The following is a 22,305-nucleotide window of genomic DNA, read 5'->3' as shown; positions in this document are numbered from 1 at the left end:
AAATGTAAAATTCACATGTAACTCCGTAAGTATGTTTACGGTTTGATGTCATTTTTACAGTATTGTTCTGGTAACCACAGCTGCCGGTATTTTTCCGTAGAAACAACGGGATTTTTTTTACAGTGAATGTTCAAAGGTTTGAGGTCAGTAAGATTTTTTTTAAATAAATTAAGAATTTTGTTAGGCAAGGATGCATTAAATTGATCAAATGTGATCAAACTTTTAAAGAATCCTGAAAAAAAGTATCACACTTTCCAAAAAATATGAAGCAGCACATTGATAATAATCAGGAATGTTTATTGAGCATCAAAATATCATATGAGAATGATTTCTGAAGGATCATGTGACACTGAAAATTCAACTTTCATCACAGGATTAATTCACATTTTTAAATATATTACAGTAGAAAACAGTTATTCTTTTAAAAAAATCTTACCGACCCCAGTATATTAGTGAATAATATTTGCTGTTTCACCATATTAATTTCAAGTGTATGTGGACACATGTAGTATCAGATCATTCATTCATTTGTTAGTGGGAAATATTCAACCCAAATTTTAAAATAGTATCTCATTGGAACATGCTGCTTGTATTTGGCATGGGTTAGTGAAACGATCATGAAACCAACTGTGCCAGAATCACTCTGTGGGTCTGTGTTCACTCAATGAGTCTAATTAGAGAGCGGGGGGAGCAGAAATATTCCATATGGCAACATGTTTTTCAACAGGAAGATAAATTCAACATTACTCTGCTATCATCAGTCAGTTCTGGATAGTTTAGTCTGAGATAAAAGTTCAGATTCTGAACAGGCCTGGAGACATGACTGTACCAAACTGAAATAAAGAGCCCATGTGCTGTGGAAGACATGAGGACAAAATGTGCGTCACAGTTGCATATGAATATTTGCTCTGTAATATATGCACTTCTATATACCGTTATTGTAGTGCATACTGCAAACAAGTTGAGACAGATCAATAGAGACCCTTGCCGTATTAACCACAGCGTCACAGTAAACAAAGCTGACAGCAGACGCCACGCTTTGGAGAAGCGCAGAGGAGGACACGCTTGATTATGTTTGGAGGAGAGCGGAGAAAGGGACTTCCAAAGGACAAGATTCGTTGCTGTCATAAATTAATCATGACAGATGTGCTGTAATCTCGGGAAGAACGTGGTGAACCGAGATCTGTTTCAAAGCCTGTTTGAGAAGGTATGACTCCTCAGAGCATTCTGACCTCCTTCTGATTCAAGAGCTTTGTGCAGCTGGCCTGTGAAATATTAGATATTTCTCAGCCTGAACGCTGTGAATTTGTTTTCCATATAGCTGATGTTTGATGTTTAGGACTAAATATATCTATATTGGTTGTCAAAGAAAAAAAAATGAATAAAAAACAAGGAAATAACCACTGGAAAAAGATCCATTTTATTGTGAAATACAAAAGAATTGCAAAGACAGACGGATAGATAGACAGATGGATGGAATGACAGATAAAAAGACAGAACGAGATGGAGAGACAGACAGACAGACATATAGACAGACAGATGGATAGAAGGACAGACACAGACAGACAGACAGACAAATAGATAGATAGATAGATAGATAGATAGATAGATAGATAGATAGATAGATAGATAGATAGATAGATAGATAGATAGATAGATAGATAGATAGATAGATAGATAGATCACCTTTCTTGCATGTAGGTATTGACTATTTTGGACCTATAGAAGTCAAGAGAGGTCGCTCTCTCTTGTATCAATGCTATTCAACGATTTTTATGTCGGAGAGGACCAGTACTCACCATCAGAACAGATTGAGGAACCAATTTTGTGGGTGCACAGAAAGAATTAGAGACCACTTTGAACCAGATTAACCATCACAAAATTCAAGAAACATTACTGAGCAATCATGTCAAGTGGATATTTAATCCACCATATGCAGCTCACTTTGGAGGAGTGAGAGGCTAATCAGACTAGTGAAAAAGGTATTGCTTTCAGTGCTAAAACAACAGACACTGGACGACGATATGTTACAAACAGCTTTGTGTGAAGTCGAATGGATTCTCAATGACCGACCCATCACAACTGTATCAGGTGACTCAAATGACCTCGAACCCCTAACACCAAATCATCTACTTCAGCTGAAGTCCAAACCACTCTTACCACCTGGACTCTTCAATAAGGATGACTTATGCTAGAAAACGATGGAAACAATATCTTGCAGACCTTTTCTGGCAAAGATGGACCACTGAATATCTTTCATTGATGCAACAACGGCAAAAGTGGGCCAATATCAAGAGACTTCAAGGTAAATGACATAGTAGTCATAGTAGACCACACAGCACCAAGGAACTCATGGCCTTTGGGTCGTGTAGTAAAGACCCTGCCGGGGCCCCAAGGTCTAGTTCGCAGTGTCTTGGTGAAAACTAGAACCACTGTTCTGCAAAGACCCATCACCAAACTGTCATGATCACCAGTGAGAGTGCTCTATCAGCCACTAGAGGGCACTCCATCCCGGACTATTTCCACCCGTTACATACACTACATATCCCATAACACACTGCCTGGACTCGTCATCACTTCATTGCACCCAGCTGGATTGTATTATGTTATTAGTGTCTGTCTATTTATACTGAGTTGTTTCTGTCTTTGGTTGTGGTTCGTTGTTTAATGTTACATGCACTTTTGGTATCCCTGGTTTTCTGTCTTTTGTGTGTTCTGTTTTTGTTTGGACTGACTTCTGGATTTTTGACCTTTTTGCCTGTTCTTGGATTATGATTTGGATTACCCATTAAACTTCTGCTGCTATTGGATCCTATCTTCTTGTTTTTGTGTGCACCGTGACACAAACTCTGTTTGCTTCAGAAAGCTGAAAAGTCAGAAGCTGACAATACAATGTCAGTCTTCTATAGTCTATTGATGATATGCACGCTTTCACATATCCTGACAAACCTATACATACCATTGCGTGCTCTCACACACCAGTACATACTTATGGTTCCTTACATACATGGACTTTTCAATTTTGCACCACATATACATTCAATGCCTGCACATACATGGACTTCTCATTTTTCGCACCACATGTACACCTGTTGGACTCTTTGTTTCTCTCCATATGGCGCGAACATTATATACATGCATAGCATGAACTTTGGTTTGATGTATGTCAAGACTGTATCCAATTATGTGTGTTCTGGCTCCAATGAATGTTTGTTGTTTGGTAATTGTTCAGCTTTTAGCATTTACAATTAGGGGCCAGGATGTTGGAGCCATATTTGGATACTTGCACACTATTAATTTAAGAGACTTTAATTTATTTATTTTCTATTTCAAATATTATGATTTTGTGGTTTTTTAAAGCTTTGATTGTGTTTATAGTGTGCAATATAACATGTGTTCATGTTTCGCGTGTAAAAAAAACACAGTATTTTTCACATAATTTACTTATCTGTATACCGCTGTTTCCACTGTCATAAAAACGGGCTGATGACTTCCTTGTTCTATGAAGTCCCTCCTTCAGAAATACGTAACGAGTTCTGATTGTGCCAGCGGTTCCTGTGTTGTGATTCGACAGCTCTGAGCGCACCGTGCCCGGAAAAGTCACGCCTCTTACCATAACGTGGAGATGCACGCGCTCAGTGTTATTGTAAACATGTCTTTAATTTTACCCTATCAATTTAAGCCGGAATCAGACCCAGTGATTGGACTGCGGGATGAAAATAACAGCATTTCGACGACATGGCGACAAACACACTCTACAAACGCAACTCTTGTGTATTCCTGTGGGCGGAGGTTAGTCAAAAAACTGTTTTAGTGACGTCATTAAAGAAGGAAGTAGAGGGATGTAGTCCAAACTGGCCGTTCGATGTAGGCGACTTCTGTTAAATAAAATATCTCGCTTGGCATTGAACTTTGAGCTTTAACATTTTACAGATTTTATTTATACTCTAACAACAACATTACACACTAACTAAAGTTTGAAACATGGGATCACGAAGAACGGGACCTTTAAATATAGAAAGAAATTTTATATTGGTTTAATACTTGGACTAACCTGTTTTATATGTATTTACTTGCTCCTCCTCCTTGACGCGTCACTACAGCGCGAAAGTGCAAGTGTTAATAGCCGGTTAGCATTGTTTGGCAGGAACAGGTTAGAGGGTGGAGAGCAACAGTTTCTTCAATTGCATGCTCACACCTGTAGTTGGTATTTTCTGGAATTTGATTTGTATTTTGTTTGAAAAGTGAACCGGAGATCGTGATTAATAAATAACGTTGTGTTTTGTGATGATTGCATCTCCGTGCATGCTTTATGGACAGGACACGTGTATTACACGAAGAGACTCCTCCACTAACCTCAAGGGGCTAACGAAAGTTTTTAAAGATTAGCCGTAACATAGATAGATAGATAGATAGAATGACAGACAGACAGACAGACAGATAGAACAACAGATAGATGGCTAGACAGATAGATATATAGATAGATAGACAGATATGACTCATAATCTCAGTGTCATTCAAATGTCTCAGCTCTAATTAGGCTTGAAATCAGACTCTTCTTTCAGTGTATTTTTAGAGTTCTTCGTCTTCAACAGCATTCTCAAGCTGACAGACACTGAAGACTGTCTAGCAGTTTGAGTGACAGCTCTCTCTCGTCTTATTCATAGCTCATTAAGGGCTTTTATTCTGTCTGATGAGCAGAACTAAACAGCACCAAAGGACAGCATGTGCCACATTCTTGTACTGTGTGAGGATAGATGGGTGGATGGATGCAACAATAAGATCTTTAAAATTGTGTTTTTGTGGCAGGCAACAATGACCAAAAAAAAAAAGAGAGAAAAAGTTCGCTCATGTTGGCCACTTTTTAGCTTTTCAAATAAGAATTTAGAATTCAATATTAGTTCAGTTAATATTGTGGCAAGTGGTGCTCAAAATATTTACTGCACAAAATGAATGATGTTTTAATAGGTTTGTAGTTGCCTCACAGTTAACAGCTTGTTAAGAGTAGATGTAAGATCAGTCTGTTATTAGTCTGTGTTTGTGCATGTGTGCAGTGAAGTCTCAGCTGTAAACACACATTATCCTGCTGGAGCGCAACATTCAAGTCATTTAGGCCTCTGCCAAGATGTGCTGCTCTTCCTCCCTTCATGTCCTCCCTTTCTACAAGTCTTCTGTAACTACTCTTTCATCTGTCAAGAGCAACACTGTTCCTCTGCCTTCCCACTGTTTGTCTTTTATCATCCTACTGAGTCAAACTGCTCAGCTCTCACAATGCTCATCAGTGACCTGCCAGTTCAAGTGTCAAACTCGTTTGAAAAAATCAATTTTCATTCCTTTCATTTTTCTGTGCCTTTGTAGATCTCTACACTGCTATCAAAGGAGCCAGAGAGACTATAGTCAAGCAGATCTGCTATTGCTCAGGGCTATTCACTTCCAAAGGCCCACCGATGATAGGAAAGATAGAGATGTATTTTTCTTCTGCATGTACTTCTGCTTCTTCAGTGTGCTTTCAAAAGCTCCCGTGCGTTGATCATTGTAGCCAATCACAGACTTATCTGATGAGCACGTGAACACAACGGCCAATCAGAGGTGTTTACGAATCTGCTCAACAGCACTCAAAGCGCCAGATTTTTTAAATTTCAGTACCGACCTGGTATTGTGGTCAGTACTTTTGACAACACTAGTTTATACTAAATTTGATCTTTTAATATCACTGTTTAAAGGATTAGTCCACTTTCAAATAAAATTTTCCTGATAATTTACTCATCCTCATGTCATCCAAGATGTCCATGTCCTTCTTTCCTCAGTCGAAAAGAAATTAAGGTTTTTGATGAAAACATTCCAGGATTATTCTCCTTATAGTGGACTTCAATGGACTCCAAACGGTTGAAGGTCAAAATTACAGTTTCAGTGCAGCTTCAAAGGGCTTTAAATGATACCAGACAAAGAATAAGGGTCTTATCTAGTGAAACGATCGGTCATTTTCTAAAAAAAACCCCAACTGTATATGCTTTATAAACACAAATGTTTTTTCCACTTTCCGTACTCTTCAAAAAGCTAATGTTATATGTCCTACACCCTATTCAACTTACGGAACGAACGCGGCGGCAGTTTAGTTTTTTTTAGTAGAATAGGGAAGGCGTAGGACATATGGCGTAAGCTTTTTGAAGAATATGGAAAGCGGAAGCACATGCAGGGTGATCATTTGTGTTTATAAAGCACATACAGTTGTATTTTTTTCGAAAATGACTGATCATTTCGATTTTAGTGATTGAAATGCTGTGGCAGGTGCTGTAAATGGATCACAAGTGCCCAAAACTTGCATTTTGTTCAAGAAGGTCCCCAGTTGCAGATCCCAGCTGAGCTGGGAGTCCTTTCTGTGTGGAGATTGTATGTTCTCTCTGTGTCTGCGTGGGTTTCCCTCACAATCCAAAAACAAGCAGTTTAGGTGAATAGGATGTGCTAAATTAGCCTTAGGTTTGAATGTGTGTGTACACAGTAAAATCCCCAGAGTTAAATCAACTCTGCTCAGAGTACATATGGTCTTTCTCTAATGTTAAAGTAACACTGAAGCAGAGTTAAAGTTAATGAGATAATTAAGCAAATAATAAGGCTGTAACTGAAGTCAGCTGTAGTTCTTGAGTTTCTCTTTTCTTCAGTGATTCTGCTTGTTAACAGCAGGTGTTCATCACTAATGCACAATCATCACTTAATTAATTGTTTAATTTTCTCATTAACTTTAACTCTGCTTTAGTGTTATTTTAACACTATTTAGAGTGGGACCATATGTACTCTGAGCAGAGTTGATTTAACTCCCCAAGCCATGTAATGGGGAGGGTTGGGGAAAGACCTGACAACCTACCCTGGAAAAATCATTGCCAAGAAAATTCATGGACAGTCTCTTGTGTATGGCAAGAGCTGGCCATAGAATCACCATAGAAGGTCTGGTCATAGAATCGTATACAACTAAAATGGTAATAGATATGTAGATAGATGAAAAAGAGCAGCGTGAACATTCTTCAAAATTTCCCCTTTGTGTTTAGAAAAAAATGTGACAGATTTTTCATTGAAAATTTCATTGAAGTGAATCGTAAGTGAAGCATTGAAAGGGCCAGACCTTAGATTTGCCCTTCAATTAAGTTGCATAACTGGCTGTTATGATGTTTCTTTCACATTCCCAGCTTCCATGCTTTTTGCTTCGCCTCGCTAAAGTGAGTCATAGCAGTAGTTGAATGTGCTACATGAAAAAAAAAATCAATGTGGCTTATCAAATAATCATATATGCATTCTGCAAGAGCACACTAGATCTGTCTGTGAATGCATGTGCATGCAAATTACTGGAAGAAAGCAGAAGGCAGCAGCAAAGAGAAGATTTACACGTGTGGGAGAGAGAATCTAAAAATGATAGCACAGAGACGGGATCCAGATCCAGCTGATTGGTATCCATAGTAACAACAGCGGAGGCAAGTGTCGTGAGTTGTTTGTGATGCACACCAACGTTAGTTCACGCGCTCACACACAATAACAATCACAAAAACAATTCAGTCCATTATCTTTCCATCCTTCAAGAAACAAAGAATGAAAAAACTGGATGTTTAGAACTATATTTCTCACCATTTTTTGGAGCATCACCATGCGACTCCACCATCACTCCACACACAACTTCACATATTCATGAAAGAGTATGTGGCGAGTAAGTAGCTAAACATTTAATATTTAATGACTGTTTTATGATTGAAATATTCAGCGACCAACAGTAATGTCCAGTGATGGAAACTACTCGTCATATTTATGAAATTTTGCTATTTTGAATTGAAAACATGCTATTATTTGATTAATTTGAAATTATTAATGTAATTCATAATTGAGTGTGATGTGACAAAAAAACGTTTTGCATTTTTGACATACAAGACATACAAATGAGAGTGACTATAACTCACCTCCACAAATAGGAAACATGGTACAATGGAGCTACTGCTCTTCACAGCAGGCTTCTCTTCTGCTGCCATTGTAGATCCCTCTTCTTTCTGCTCTGTTCCTCCTCACGCTCTCCCACTTTAGTCTTCTCACATGAAAGAAAAAGAGAGAAAGAACAGGTCAGGAGCTAGAAAACTCAATTACAATAACTTATTTTTCCTGGCACGTCTGAAGCACGTCTCTTGTTTGACTGCATTAAAAACATAACCCATAAACTAAATATTATATTTCAAACAGTTGATTGGTGATGAACATGAAGCAGGGCAACAACTGACTGCTGCATGGAGCCTATAGAATGCCCCTAGATTTCAAAATATCAGGACAAAAATGCCCCTGTATGAGTTGTTGTCTCATATTTATATCATAGGATATAGTTAATCAAACTCTTGTCCGTCTCAGAGCAACACACAGAGGTGTTTTGTTTCTGAATGAACCTGATGTTCTAGTGAACCGATGATACAACGGCCTATTTATAAAAAGAGCGAATGAATGACTCTTACTCATTTAGACATTTACTGCCACCTACTGGCAGTTTTATTTCCTTTTTTAGAAGATCATTTCATTGAAAAAAAAAAAAAGAATTTCATATTTTGGGGATAGTTCACCCTATGTCGTTTAAAATCTGTATGACCTGTATGTCTTTGTTTTGTGGAACATAAAAGAAGATATTTTGAAGAATGTTGGTAACCAAACTGTTTTGGTCTCTAAATAAATGCCAATTTAGATGCAACTTCTGAAAATGAAAAGTCATGGCTGTTGCAGCCTAAAAGTTTATGCGTAATGAAGTCTATGTTGAATAATAAAAAAAACAAAACTTTCTAAAGCTACTTTTTGTAATGTCTATTTGATGCTCATTTAACACAATAATGACTTTAAATTATCTTTTGGGGTAATTTCTTAGCCGAATTTGATGTGCAATTAATTAATTAAAATTAATCAATCAGCACCATAATGTGTGTATGTATATATATATATATACACACACCAACAATAAAGGCTCATATATGTTTTAAAATGATGGGCATGATTGGCTGATCTCCGAAACAAAGCATTCCCCAAACCTGCAATGGAAAATATTTATTATTTACATATTAAAATGTGCTATTGTGTTTCATGATTATTTATTTATTGTATTTCCTGTTCTTGTAAACACTTCATAGAAAATTATTTTATTACCACTGACAGTTACATGACCCCCCAAAAAGGTTTTAAATATAAATGGTAAACTGAAATACTACAAGACTTGCTGTTTACAAACTAGATCTTTTTGGATCAATTAAGGTATATATGACAATAAGGTATAACTATTGTGTTAAGAACAAATGGTGCAACAGCTTTAGCAGGTTACAATCTAATTAGTAATTTTACTTTAGGATTTAATTACAAACAGCTGGTCTAAACCTACCAAGAGCTCTCTAGGACTGGAGTTTCATTCATCTGTGAACCACCAAGCAGCATTTTGTCAGTAGGTCTGTTCAACATCACAGCGTAAGCCTCTGAGTTCAGGACAGGGAAATGAATATCACATGAAGCCAAGCACTAAAGCCCAACGACAGAAAGCATCTAGTACATGCCTCCGCTTTTAGTGTGCCTTAAGCTCACAGCGGTGGAGCGGTCAACATTATACATCTGTCAGTGTGCGAGTCCTCAGATAATGTAAAAAAAAAGGTGCGGCGGATCCCAGCATTTTTTAAACCTTTCCTCGTTGCGGGGCAACACTGGAAGGTTTTCTAAAAAGTCGGCCCATGTGCCGTTTTAACATCTTTGAGGAAAAAGGAAGCTAAAATGCGTGATCCATGAGAGAGACGTGCTCTAATGTAAGACTCCAGGGGTAAATATAACTGTAACAAGCAAAGTGGACAACCAGGAAGAAGGTTTAAGAACAAATTGGGTCTCTCTTGCTCACTCACTGTTGATGGTGCTTTTGTGCAGTCTGGCTTTTGTTAACATGTGCTTTGATAATTATGTACTTGATTCAAGCTTTAAAAAATGATGTAGGTAAATTGTCTGGAAGAGCATATGGTCCACTCATGTTTAGTCTCAGACGGCACGCCTACAGACCAGCCATGCGCCCATTACGGACCGTCTGTTGCGTTTTACACACAAAAATTGCAAGGTCGTAATCAAAATTGTCGGCTAGAATCTTACTGCTCTTGTTCATTTGAGTTTTTCAGTTCGCCAGGAAACAAAGTCAAGCTTACAACATGGTACCAGTTTTATACAATGAACATATAAAATTTGTTTATTATAGGAAAATACCTCCAGTGTATATACATCCCTTTTAATATGACATGACGAAATAGGTTCAATTTAAACAATGTTTAAAAAAAATGTAAAATGCCTATTTGTATAGACTGAAGTACCATTATTTCCCCATGCATTATGATTGTGTTCAGATGGCACTAAATGAGCAGGTTTTGGTCAGAATAAACTGCAAAGTTGGCCAGACTTTGTTGATAGTCGAAAGTCTGGCTCTGTATGACTAACTCATGTGTATCATACAATCTACAGAGCCAAGCTGACAAACAAACACAAGGGCAATGACTAAAATAATGAATTATCCTGAAAGAGCCACTTCAAAAGGAGGGCTTTTCTAGAGATGGAGGGTTGCCGGATTACCACAAATCGAGGCTAGGCTGCTACAGTATATCCTCAGAGGACACTTGAGCTTCAATTAGTACAGTCAAGCGGTTGTGGGTTCCCAGAGCAGACCAACTCCATTACAACCCAAAGCTTGCCCTGACTTTCCATTATGGTTCATGTATGAAAATATAGACAGTCTGTACCAGCTTTCATATTACATTAGTGTTCAGAATGGTTGTTATTAAAGGGTGGTGAAAAGTAAAGCAAAACAGTCTCCTCAAGGTCTTTAGCTTTGCATCTAATCCTATAATAGAGCATTAGTTGTCTTCACCAACGCAAACTGGCATTTACAACACACAAAAAACAAGACAGACATGGTTTGGTAAAACAAATGTTTAGTAAAATTACATGCAATGTTTGAGTACATTTGACTAAAATAAATTAATGGCATAATAAAAATACCAGCTAAAATTAAATGAAACCACAACCAAATAAATCAATTCCTCATGGACAAATTCAAGTCCCGCACTACAGTTTTTCTTGTTCGAGAAGCCGTTTCACTCAAATATACACTGATCAGGCATAACATTATGAGCACTGATGGGTGAATAACAATGATTGATTATCTCTTCATCACGGCACCTGTTAGTGGGTGGGATATATTAGGCAGCAAGTGAACATTTTGTCCTCAAAGTTGACGTGTTAGAAGCAGAAAATATGGGAAAGCGTAAGGATTTGAGCGAGTTTGACAAGGGCCAAATTGTGATGGCTAGACGACTGGATCAGAGCATCTCCAAAACTGCAGCTCTTGTGGAGTGTTCCCGGTCTGCATCTATCAGAAGTTGTCCAAGGAAGGAAGCGAAGGCTGGCCCATGTGATTCGATCCAACAGACAAGCTACTGTAGCTCAAATTGCTCAAGAAGTTAATGCTGGTTCTGATAGAAAGGTGACAGAATACACCGTACATCACAGTTTGCTGCATATGGGGCTGCACCACCGAAAGCGCCAACAGTGGGCACGTGAGCATCAGAACTGGACCATGGAGCAATGGAAGAAGGTGACCTGGTCTGATGAATCACGTTTTCTTTTACATCACGTGGATGGCCGGGTGCGTGTACGGCGCTTACCTGGGGAACACATGGCACCAGGATGCACTATGGGAAGAAGGCAAGTCAGCGGAGGCAGTGTGATGCTTTGGGCAATGTTCTGCTGGGAAACCTTGGGTCCTGCCATCCATGTGGATGTTACTTTGACACGTATCACCTACCTAAGCATTGTTGCAGACCATGTACACCCTTTCATGGAAACAGTATTCCCTGGTGGCCGTGGCCTCTTTCAGCAGGATAATGTGCCTTGCCACAAAGCAAAAATGATTCAGGAATGGTTTGAGGAGCACAGCAATGAGTTTGAGGTGTTGACTTGACCTCCAAATTCCCCAGATCTCAATCCAATCGAGCATCTGTGGGATGTGCTGAACAAACAAGTCCGATCCATGGAGGCTCCACCTCGCAACTTAATGGAGTTAAATGGTTAACTGAGGTTCGGGAGCGGGGCCACGCCTCAACCAATCACCTGACTTCTCAAAACCTTCTTATATCGGGCCGCCCCCTTCAGTACTGTTTGTCTCGTTCTCTCAAACCCTCCCTTTCTCTCCCTCTCTCATCCATTAAACCATCCTTACCATCCCTGTTCTCTTCCCTTCCAGGTTGTATCGGGGGGTCCTAATCACTCGGCCTACATCTAACTGAGATAATGCCCCCACTCTGAGTCTCCCGGCCACCAACACTAGACGCCCGGATCAATCTGATTACTCTTCATCCTCTCCCTATTCATCCCTAACCGATTAACATCCCTTTCCCCTTCTTCTTCATCCACTCCCTATTCATCCCTAACTGATTACCATCCCTTTCCCCTTCCACTTCATCCTCTCCCTATTCATCCCTAACTTTCTTTAATAAATAATTCTCCAACATTTATGGTTGTGGCATGGTCCTTGCTTGTGAACAAGACTTAAAGGATCTGCTGCTAACATCTTGGTGAAGATACCACAGCACACCTTCAGGGGTCTACTGGAGTCCATGCCTTGACGGGTCAGGGCTGTTTTGGCAGCAAAAGTTGGACGAACACAATATTAGGAAGGTGGTCATAATGTTATGCCTGATCGGTGTAATTCACAATAGGTTAGAAAAGACTTTAATCATGGTTGCAGAAAAAGTGAATCAAGAGTTTTGCAGAACAAGGTAAACTTGCCTGCAAGCTGCAAGTGCGTTTTGGGTGGTTGCTAAGTGTTTGCTTACTAGCCCAAGTCAGAAGATCCCTCAAAAGAGTCTCTATGATATTTAAGAAGGCAACAACATAAATCCCACCAAGGAAAATAAATCCTATTGCTTAGAAAAAGTAATAGCACACCTCTCGTTATAGCACAAATGAAGCAGGATGAATTATGGAGCAATGGAAACACTGATGCTTGGTAGTTCACCCAAAAAAATCATACTTACCTTCATGCTGCTCTATATGCATATCATTCTTCTGCAGAACACAAAAGAAGATACTATGAAGGATGTTGGGGTCCAAACTAAATATGAACGACAGGAGGATGAGAAAATGATGACAGAAGTATCATTTCTAGGTGAACTATCCCATCAATAAATAAATATCCCTTTATGCATCATGTACAAATGAAAATCAAAAGCATAAACCAAGACTACACGACTTACTCTGTCTCTCGTCTCGCCCTCTTCTCTGCTTTCCTTCATTTATCCAAACCAACAATAATAAAACACATGCTCAAGAGCGTAATCCTCTTGCTGGCGTGCTGTTGTAAGCACCTGGATTACACTGTGTAAGTCTATCGCTCTACTGTCAATCATCGATTTGAACGTGTCTCTGGGTTTCGACCATGCACGTTTCAAATCACCTCATGCATCATCCGGCAGCATCGCAATTTCAAGCTATTAAAGGTGGGGGATGTATGCGAAGGCAATAAGAGCGTAAAACTCTAAAGGGATTTCGCCATACAGGGTAATTGGAGCTAGCGTTTGGGGAATACCACACCCCCATCCTTGCTTCTTCATGTCCTTCTGATTTCCAGCGATATGGGGCAGGAAACATAACTCATCCTTCCAGGGTGACTCACTCCAAAGCGGCCACACTCACCGTGAAATTACAGTCATGCACCGTACACAATGGAAGAAACCCTGACCAGAAGCATGCACAGTTAGATGGATAGCCACACTTACTTCACACCCTGCAGCCGTCGCGATGGATTCCTATGCAGTGGCCATAACGCGCGTTTGCCATGGAACTCCTGTGCAGCTTTCCTCTCCTCGTCCTTCCTTCTATCCTCCCACCCACACGGGATTTTTCTCGTGGAGCGTTTCCTCACATTAGCGTATGCAGATGCGCTCACGGTCTGTGTGCAAACCGCACTCGCATGCACAGGCGGATCCTCCTTAATGAGGCGTGAGAGATTAAAGCGTCACCTCAACCGCAGCTCTCCAGTGCGGCTGCAGAGAATGCGCGTGTGTGCGACGGGGAGTCTGATTTGTATTCAAGCTCGTGCCTCTCTCTCCCTCACTCTCCTCAGGTAACGGTATGAGCTGTAGTGAATGTAGGTTAATGTTAAATTCAAACTGATCTGCAGTAGGTCATAGTTTGTCAAGCCTGTCAGTCTCTACATTATGTAAAACAAAGAGTTACATTACACCCATTAGTGGTGTTTGCTATAGCATGCATCAGTATTACTGTCAAGGAGTGTTGATAGTAATGCATGCAGTATAATGAATGAACAGTGGCCCATATAAAACAAATGGCTGCAATAATTGTGGATAATATTGGTTGCCAAAGGCTACAATGTTAAAGGGGTAGTTCACCTAAAAAGGAAAATTCTGTCATTTATTACTCACCCTCATGTCGTTCCACACCCGTAAAACCTTCATTAATCTTCGGAACACAAATTAAGATATTTTTGTTGAAATCCGATGGCTCCGTGAGGCCTACATAGGGAGCAATGACATTTCCTCTCTCAAGATCCATAAAGGTACTAAAAACATATTTAAATCAGTTCATGTGAGTACAGTGGTTCAATATTTATATTATAAAGCGACGAGAATATTTTTGGTGCGCCAAAAAAACAAAATAACGACTTATTTAGTGATGGCCGATTTCAAAACACTGCTTCAGGAAGATTCGGTGCATAAATGAATCAGTTTATCGAATCATGATTCGGATCGCGTGTCAAACCGGCAAACTGCTGAAATCACGTGACTTTGGCGCTCCGAACAGCAGATTCGACACGCTGATTTATTTATGATCTGAAGCTTCCTGAAGCAGTGTTTTGAAATCGGCCATCACTAAATAAGTCGTTATTTTGGTTTTTTTTGGCGCACCAAAAATATTCTCATCACTTTATAATATTAATATTGAACCACTGTACTCACATGAACTGATTTAAATATGTTTTTAGTACATTAATGGATCTTGAGAGAGGAAATGTCATTGCTCCCTATGGAGGCCTCACGGAGCCATCGGATTTCAACTAAAATATCTTAATTTGTGTTCCGAAGATTAATGAAAGTCTTAGAGGTGTGGAACGGCATGAGGGTGAGTAATTAATTACATTATTTTCAGTTTGAGGTGAACTAATCCTTTAAACAATTCAATTTGTACCTCTGATTTTTTATAACTGTCCATAGCAGGTGTTTAGGATCAAGATCTGAGTCAGAACTCCACAGTTTTTCTATGCAAATTCTCATGGGAAATGATTGATTTCGGTCATTGTAAGCAGTTAAAAGTACTTTATCATTCCTTCAAAAAGTACAATTCTATCATCATTTACACTCACCCTTATGTCGTTACAAAAATACAACTGTTTTTCTACTAAGGAACACAAAAGATGATATTTTGAGCATTTCTTTGTGCACACAATGAAAGTCCAATGTTCTTTTGTCTTCAAAAGATCTTTTGTTCTGCAGAGGAAAGAAAACTAAATGCATTTGGAATGACATGAAGCGACATTTTTGGGTGAACATTCATTTAAAGGCACAATATGTACGATTTTTGGATTAAAATATCCAGAAACCACTAGAACAATGTTATATATTTTGTTGACTTGTGTACTTACATTATCCCAAATGTTTTCAAGAATGTTTAAATCCAGAGAAATAAGCAGTTTTAACCAGGACACGGACCGTGTACCGCCTATCAATGACATCCCATGTTACTCTCGATTTCTGGTTTTATTTTGTAGAAACCATGGAAACACCAAAGATGCTTTAATATATTACAGTTTTTTTCAATTGCTAACATACTTTTGTCCAATCTGTAGTCACATTTTAAAAACTCTAAACACATTTAGCAGAACATCCATCTGTTGTGGCCATACCATTAACATAATTCATGTCGTTTTCACACAAAATGCAGTCAATTAACACGTTTTTTAAAATGCTTAGACTTTCTTTTCATACCCCATACCAAAATCATGGATCTTTCTCATCTTATTTGCAAATGCTTAAACACAGCAAGTCAGAAATTAAGACCCAATGTTCCAATCTTTAAATATAGGATAAAACCTATACTTTTGTAACAACAGCAGTACTGAAAAAGTACTGGAAAAAATATAAAACAAATTAGCAGATCACTGAAACATTGAAAAATAGCAGATTCCAGTCTCATTTGGAGGCACAGTCAGGTGTTGAACTTCTTTCCATTTCATGGACACACAGTAAAATAGGACTCTATGAATCTGATTTGTTCAGTGTGTATGAAGAACAACACAAAGGAGCAGAGAGAAAATAATGTCTGGGTGAGGGAGAGAAATAGATGAAGGAGGAGAGGAGAAGTTGGATCAGGACAAGGGAGAAGAAGAGTTAGGGGAGAAGAGGAAGAATGTGTGCTGGATTTTGCATCTCTGTGTTTTCCCCCCTTACACATGTAGAACCAAAGAAAGCTTAATTCTGCCATGAATAGAAAATAAAAAAGGTAATGTGACTTTTTTATCTCAATTCCTATTTTATATCCAAGTTCTGCATAGGGGACTCATTTAACCAGCTGCCCTGAGCTATTCTGTTACTTTCTTCTTCTTCTCTTTTTCTACTGTACATTATATAAAATAATGGCTCACTTCTGTTGCCAAGAATGAACACATTCAGCACTCAACCAAAAATGTAGAATGGCTTACATTCATTATACTATTACTGCAGTAAAAGAAAACTGAATTTTAAAAACTATGGATTTTTATATTTTCTGCAGGTAGAACTGAAGCATGACAGTAATGCAGTTTTCATAATGCATATTTTGACAGTCATTGCGCTTTGATTGACTATATGTTCATGATGGATAGAAAACTAGTGCTAGTGTTTGACAGAACGACTTTTGACAGAATGACTTTTGAATCAGGTTTGCTGTGTTTTGGTAGAGTTAGTATGTGTTGAAAAAGGTTTTTAGCATTTTAAAATGTAGAGTTTGTGTTTACTTAACAAAATATGGTTTTTGGCAGAAAATTAACTATTTGTCTAATTGTGTGATGAAGGTGTGTTGCTGTGTTAAGAGTTTAGAAAAAGTACATTAAGTATTGGTAAACGCTTGTTAGCAATTGAAAAAAAACTGTAGGTGTTTTATTGGACAGGAGAGTAGTACCATGTTTTACCATGACTATCGATCTTGCTTACTGCAGTGTGCAACAAGAGTCTCATATTAGCCACCGAGCGAACGCACAGAGTAGCACTGTAACGAATGTTAACATACAAATGTATCTAATGTGATAAAACAGCACTGCAGAATAATAAAAGCTTCTCTGCTCTCGAGCTGTGTGTCGCGCTCTAGCGGCTTCGTTCCACTCCAACGGCTTTCACCCACACCCTGCTTCATACTACAGTAATGTTAATAAATCTTTAATACATTAACTCATCTATGAATATGATTCCTGCCCAAGTTTTTAACTGGTGGTCAATAAAACGTATGAAGGACCAGAATATCATTGAGACTTAAAGGAACTTTAAAGGAAATTTCCACTTTTTTGAAAATAGGCTCATTTTCCAACTCCCCTAGAGTTATAAACAGTTGAGTTTTACCGTTTTCGAATCCATTCAGCCGATCTCCGGGTCTGGCGGTACCACTTTTAGCATAGCTTAGCATAGTTCATTGAATCTGATTAGACCGTTAGCATCTCGCTCAAAAAAATTACCAAAGAGTTTCGATATTTTTCCTATTTAAAACTTGACTCTTCTGTAGTTACATTGTGTACTAAGACCGACGGAAAATGAAATGTTGTGTTTTTCTAGGCCGATATGGCTAGGAACTATACTCTCATTCCGGCGTAATAATCAAGGATCTTTGCTGCCTTACCATGGGTGCAGCAGGCGCAATGATATTACGCAGCGGCTGAGAGTATATAGTTCCTAGCCAAATAGGCCTAGAAAAAAACGTTTCATTTTCCGTCGGTCTTAGTACACGATGTAACAACAGAAGAGTCAAGTTTTAGATAGGAAAAATATCGAAACTCTTTGGTCATTTTTGAGCGAGATGCTAACGGTCTAATCAGATTCAATGAACTATAAGCTATGCTTAAAGTGGTGATTGGCTGAATGCATTCGAAAACGGTAAAACTCAACTGTTTAACTCTAGGGGAGTTGGAAAATGAGCCTATTTCCAAAAAATGTGGAGTGTTCCTTTAAGGATGGACCTAGCAATGTCCTAGCAACCATCACACTGTAGCAATGGGTTTTTTGATGAGCAAGCTCCATTCACATATTTTCAGAAACTGACAATATCTATTTAGAGATTAAAGCAACAAACCTTTGTCTGAATTAAAAAGATTCTGGATATTCATTTAATGTTATTTGCAAATAACAAAGGCATGACTGACTGGAGCAAATGCAAATATAATCTGAAACTAAAGCAGATTGCATGTCTCAAGGGTGATTTATATGCATTATAGCAGTCCATTGGGTGCAAATGGGACTTAACCTTTTACCACTATGTGTGTGTGTGCGTGTGTGTGTGCATGTGTGTGTTATTGGACAGCTCTGCTTAACATCAATCCCTTGAGTCCTGCATTCAGTCAGGCATTGCTGCTCACACTTGATCATTCCAATAAGGGGGGTTTCGGAGAAAGAGAAAAATCGATAAAGACCTTAAATGCTTCATATTTCTGCTCTGCATGTCAGCTATACAAACAAACAGCTGCATTATATTTTCCAAGACCTGAAGGATACATAAAAACAAAAAGGTCAAAATCATGAATATGTTAAAAAGCATGAATGTACAGCACATAAATGTTACATAATAATTGAACCAGTTGTTTCTGATTATTGTTTTTTTTTTTTTTTTTTGCAAAAGCAGGCATCTGCATCACTATTATTGTCATGTAACTCATTCTGCAAAATTTATGCTACAGACATGAAATTATGTGATTTGTTGACGAGATCCGTGCTAAGCACTCAGACTTATGATTTGTGCAAAAAAATACTATTGACTTACATTGAAGAAGTAACTGTGACTATATTATTTTGGTGAAACTCAGTTTCGCTTGGCACAAGATGGGAAATTGCGCCATGCAACTTGAGTTTAGCACAGATTTTATGGGCACATTTTCACTGTTACTGGATTTGCATAACTCCTTCAGTGAATTAGGTGCTAAAGCGACGCAAACAACTCATGCAAATAAAGGGCACTATCAGCAGGTGCAATTCATTCTTCCTCTCATCTCCCCCACAGTGTTATGTACAATGGGTAAATGAACATCATGTTTCATTAGAGCCTGTTTCAGAAGATCTTATAGAACCTCTAGTTCCCTAGAAAAAATGGCTTTCTTTCTTGCCGCCACGCGGGAAATGATGCGTGTTATTCAGCGCACCAGATGGAGGACTGATACAGACTACACTGATGCGACAGGCAAATAAACGGCCATCCCTCATTAAAATTCATGACTAAAAAAAGAGGCCATAGCTAGGAAGCAGTCAGAACGGACAGGTTGCATTCCTGCCTTTTTTCCCAGTAAAGCACAACTGTGCTAAAATTGTGGGAAAAAAACCTCCCTGTGTTTCTATAGCAGTATTTTTTACATCTTACACATTGTATTGCAGTTTAACAGGCTGGTGTTTCTTATTTCAGTTGCATTTATTGGGCTATAGGAATTATAATCCCTTTATAGGAACATATATTTCTGCTTAAGCAACTTAAAAAGACAATATGAAAACAAAATTTACTTTCTTAAGACATGTTCCTGATCACAAATACAACACAGGAGATCTAAAGATCTAAATTATTCAGATTGAGAAACTAACCATGTCCTCTCACATGTTCTGTCATGACACATGAATCTGATCTGTACTCATTGGTATGAGGTGCCGTCACAATCAATGTCTCAACGCATCTTCACTGCCATTTACAAATGATAAATGAAAAAAAAAGAGAATAAAACCTTATTGCTCGAGATCATACTTTCATAGCCCAGGAGACATCCAAAAGGTGCCAGTTATGTTTTATTTTAATATTTTTTGTTGAGATAATGTAGATTGAGATTTGATTTTGGTGTCTGGGCAAATCTGAAGACAATGTGAGAATATAATCATGACGTGAAGTGAGATAACTAAAGGCTTTTTTGTCACTAGAAAAAGGGAGAATCTGGAGATAGACTCTCTGTTTAATCTCACTGTAAAAAATAATACTGTATAATTTTAACAGTAAAAGTAAATTGTTATCTGTAAAAATGCTATAGTAAGTTATGAAAAGCTGTAGTTTTTGAGAGTAAAAAAAAAGTAATACTATAATTTACAGTGGAAAATCGTAAAATGACATTCCCAGAATTCCATGTGTGACAATTCAAATGTAAATAACTTTTTCTTATTATTTTTAAATCAGTATATGTACATTTGGGTTTTGTTACATATTGTGTTGTTAAATTACTGTTTACTGCATTATATTAGTGCCATGTGCGACTTTTATATTTGTGTGGCATCTCTATAGTATTAGTAAATAATGTGGGTTTTCCTGTTTCTAAGGTGGTTGTCAGTACATTAGAATAATACAAAACATTTTTAGTATTTTATTAACAACATATCAGTTAATTAAATGTTTGTTTTTTTACAGTAAATTTATGTTCAATCCGTAAAAAAAAAAACAGCAGCTGCGGTTGCCAGACCATTACCATAAAAATATGGGAGCTACATTTTACCATAATGTTCACAGATTTTTTAATGTTTTTATTTATACAGTGTAAGAGTTCTAAGAGTTCCACCCTTAGCATGAATGGCTGCTTCAAAATATCCCAACATGCCACTGAATGAATATTTCAGGCATGAGAGGCAAACCAAATGTGTGTGCATGTATGTTCATGCGTGTGAGAGCATGTATAGTGCATTTCACTGCACACTTCATTTCTGTCAGAAAAATTAATGTTCTACTGACCTTTATCGACTTAAAAATGCCTCTGTGAGCATCCCGGCAATACATTCACTTTAAATTGATAATTACGCAATGAAAAGAGTATTATTTTACGTTCATCCATCAAAATCAATGTCATTCCAAACAATATTACTATTACTTTAAAGTCAACATGAAATTCACTGCATTTACTTAAATCAGTTTGCATTACTCCGAAAGAAAAATAATTTCCTCACTCCACATCATCCATCATTTCCTCATAATTATGTACATAAGCCGCGTTTCCACCGCAGGAACTTTTCCCAGGAGCTAGGAACTTTGGGGTGGTATTCGGTGTGTTTCAATCACAGGAACCAGGGTCTAAATGAAGTTCCAGGTAAAAGTTTTCTTCTCAGAAAGTCCCTGCTCATGAGGTAGTACTTTTTAGTTCCAGAACTTTCGAGGGTGGGACATTTGCACTGAACATGCTGATTGGTTGAGTTCACACAGCATTTTGATTGGTTGACCTCACACAGCATTTTATTTCAACCATCGTTTTTTTTAAAGTCTGTTGTGGTGCGTGCAGTGAGAGTTGTTTGCTATTCGAATCAACAATGGAGTTTAAAAATACGACAGATGGACTGACGATGAGGTTCAGGCTTTAATAAGCTTATATGCAGAGGATGAAATCCAGCGGGAACTAGAAAGTATGCAGTACATCACCGGACTATCTTCACGGTACTTTAGACCGCTATGGAAACACAGCTAGCAACTGGTTTGGGGGGAAAAAGTTCCTGGGACAAATTGTTGGGTAATTTCGATGGAAACCCAGCTATAGTGTCTGAAACAACTTTGCTTTCTGCCAGGCATCACCGATAGCTATTTATTCACTCTTGATTGAACTTGAACTTGATTGATTGTTTTCACTGTTATCACCAGTGTTAGGGAAAGTTACTTTTAAAGGTGCCATCGAATGTTTTTTTTTTACAAGATGTAATATAAGTCTAAGGTGTCTCCTGAATGTGTCTGTGAAGTTTCAGCTCAAAATACCCCATAGATTTTTTTTTATTAATTTTTTTAACTGCCTATTTTGGGGCATAATTAGAAATGCGCCGATTCAGGTTGCGGCCCCTTTAATTCTCGTGCTCTCTGCCCCCGGAGCTCGCGCTTGCCTTAAACAGTGTATAAACAAAGTTTACACAGCTAATATAACCCTCAAAATGGATCTTTACAAAGTGTTCGTCATGCATGCTGTATGTATGCTTCGAATTATGTGAGTATTGTATACTGTTATATTGTTTACATTTGATTCTGAATGAATTTGAGGCTGTGATCCGTAGCTAACGGCTAATGCTACACTGTTGGAGAGATTTGTAAAGAATG

The 22,305-nt window shown here is 38.2% G+C and overlaps 1 protein-coding gene across 2 annotated transcripts in view; it reads right to left on the bottom strand.

The window, feature by feature from the left end:
* plppr2a (phospholipid phosphatase related 2a) overlaps positions 1 to 14,134 on the bottom strand; it is a 41,078-nt gene extending 26,944 nt beyond the window's left edge. For both annotated transcript variants that reach the window (XM_048180253.1, XM_048180198.1), the window contains exons 1-2: positions 13,800 to 14,134; positions 7,941 to 8,062 (exon numbers count right to left, since the gene is read on the bottom strand). In XM_048180253.1, the coding sequence (XP_048036210.1) occupies positions 7,941 to 8,009 (69 nt within the window). In that variant the 5' untranslated portion in view covers positions 8,010 to 8,062; positions 13,800 to 14,134. The remainder of the gene's footprint in view (positions 1 to 7,940; positions 8,063 to 13,799) is intronic.
* Between the last annotated feature and the right edge of the window lie 8,171 nt (positions 14,135 to 22,305).

The sequence above is a fragment of the Megalobrama amblycephala genome, linkage group LG1 (assembly GCF_018812025.1).
Source record: "Megalobrama amblycephala isolate DHTTF-2021 linkage group LG1, ASM1881202v1, whole genome shotgun sequence".
NCBI lineage: Eukaryota > Metazoa > Chordata > Actinopteri > Cypriniformes > Xenocyprididae > Megalobrama > Megalobrama amblycephala.
This window is presented reverse-complemented; position numbering and strand designations above follow the sequence as displayed.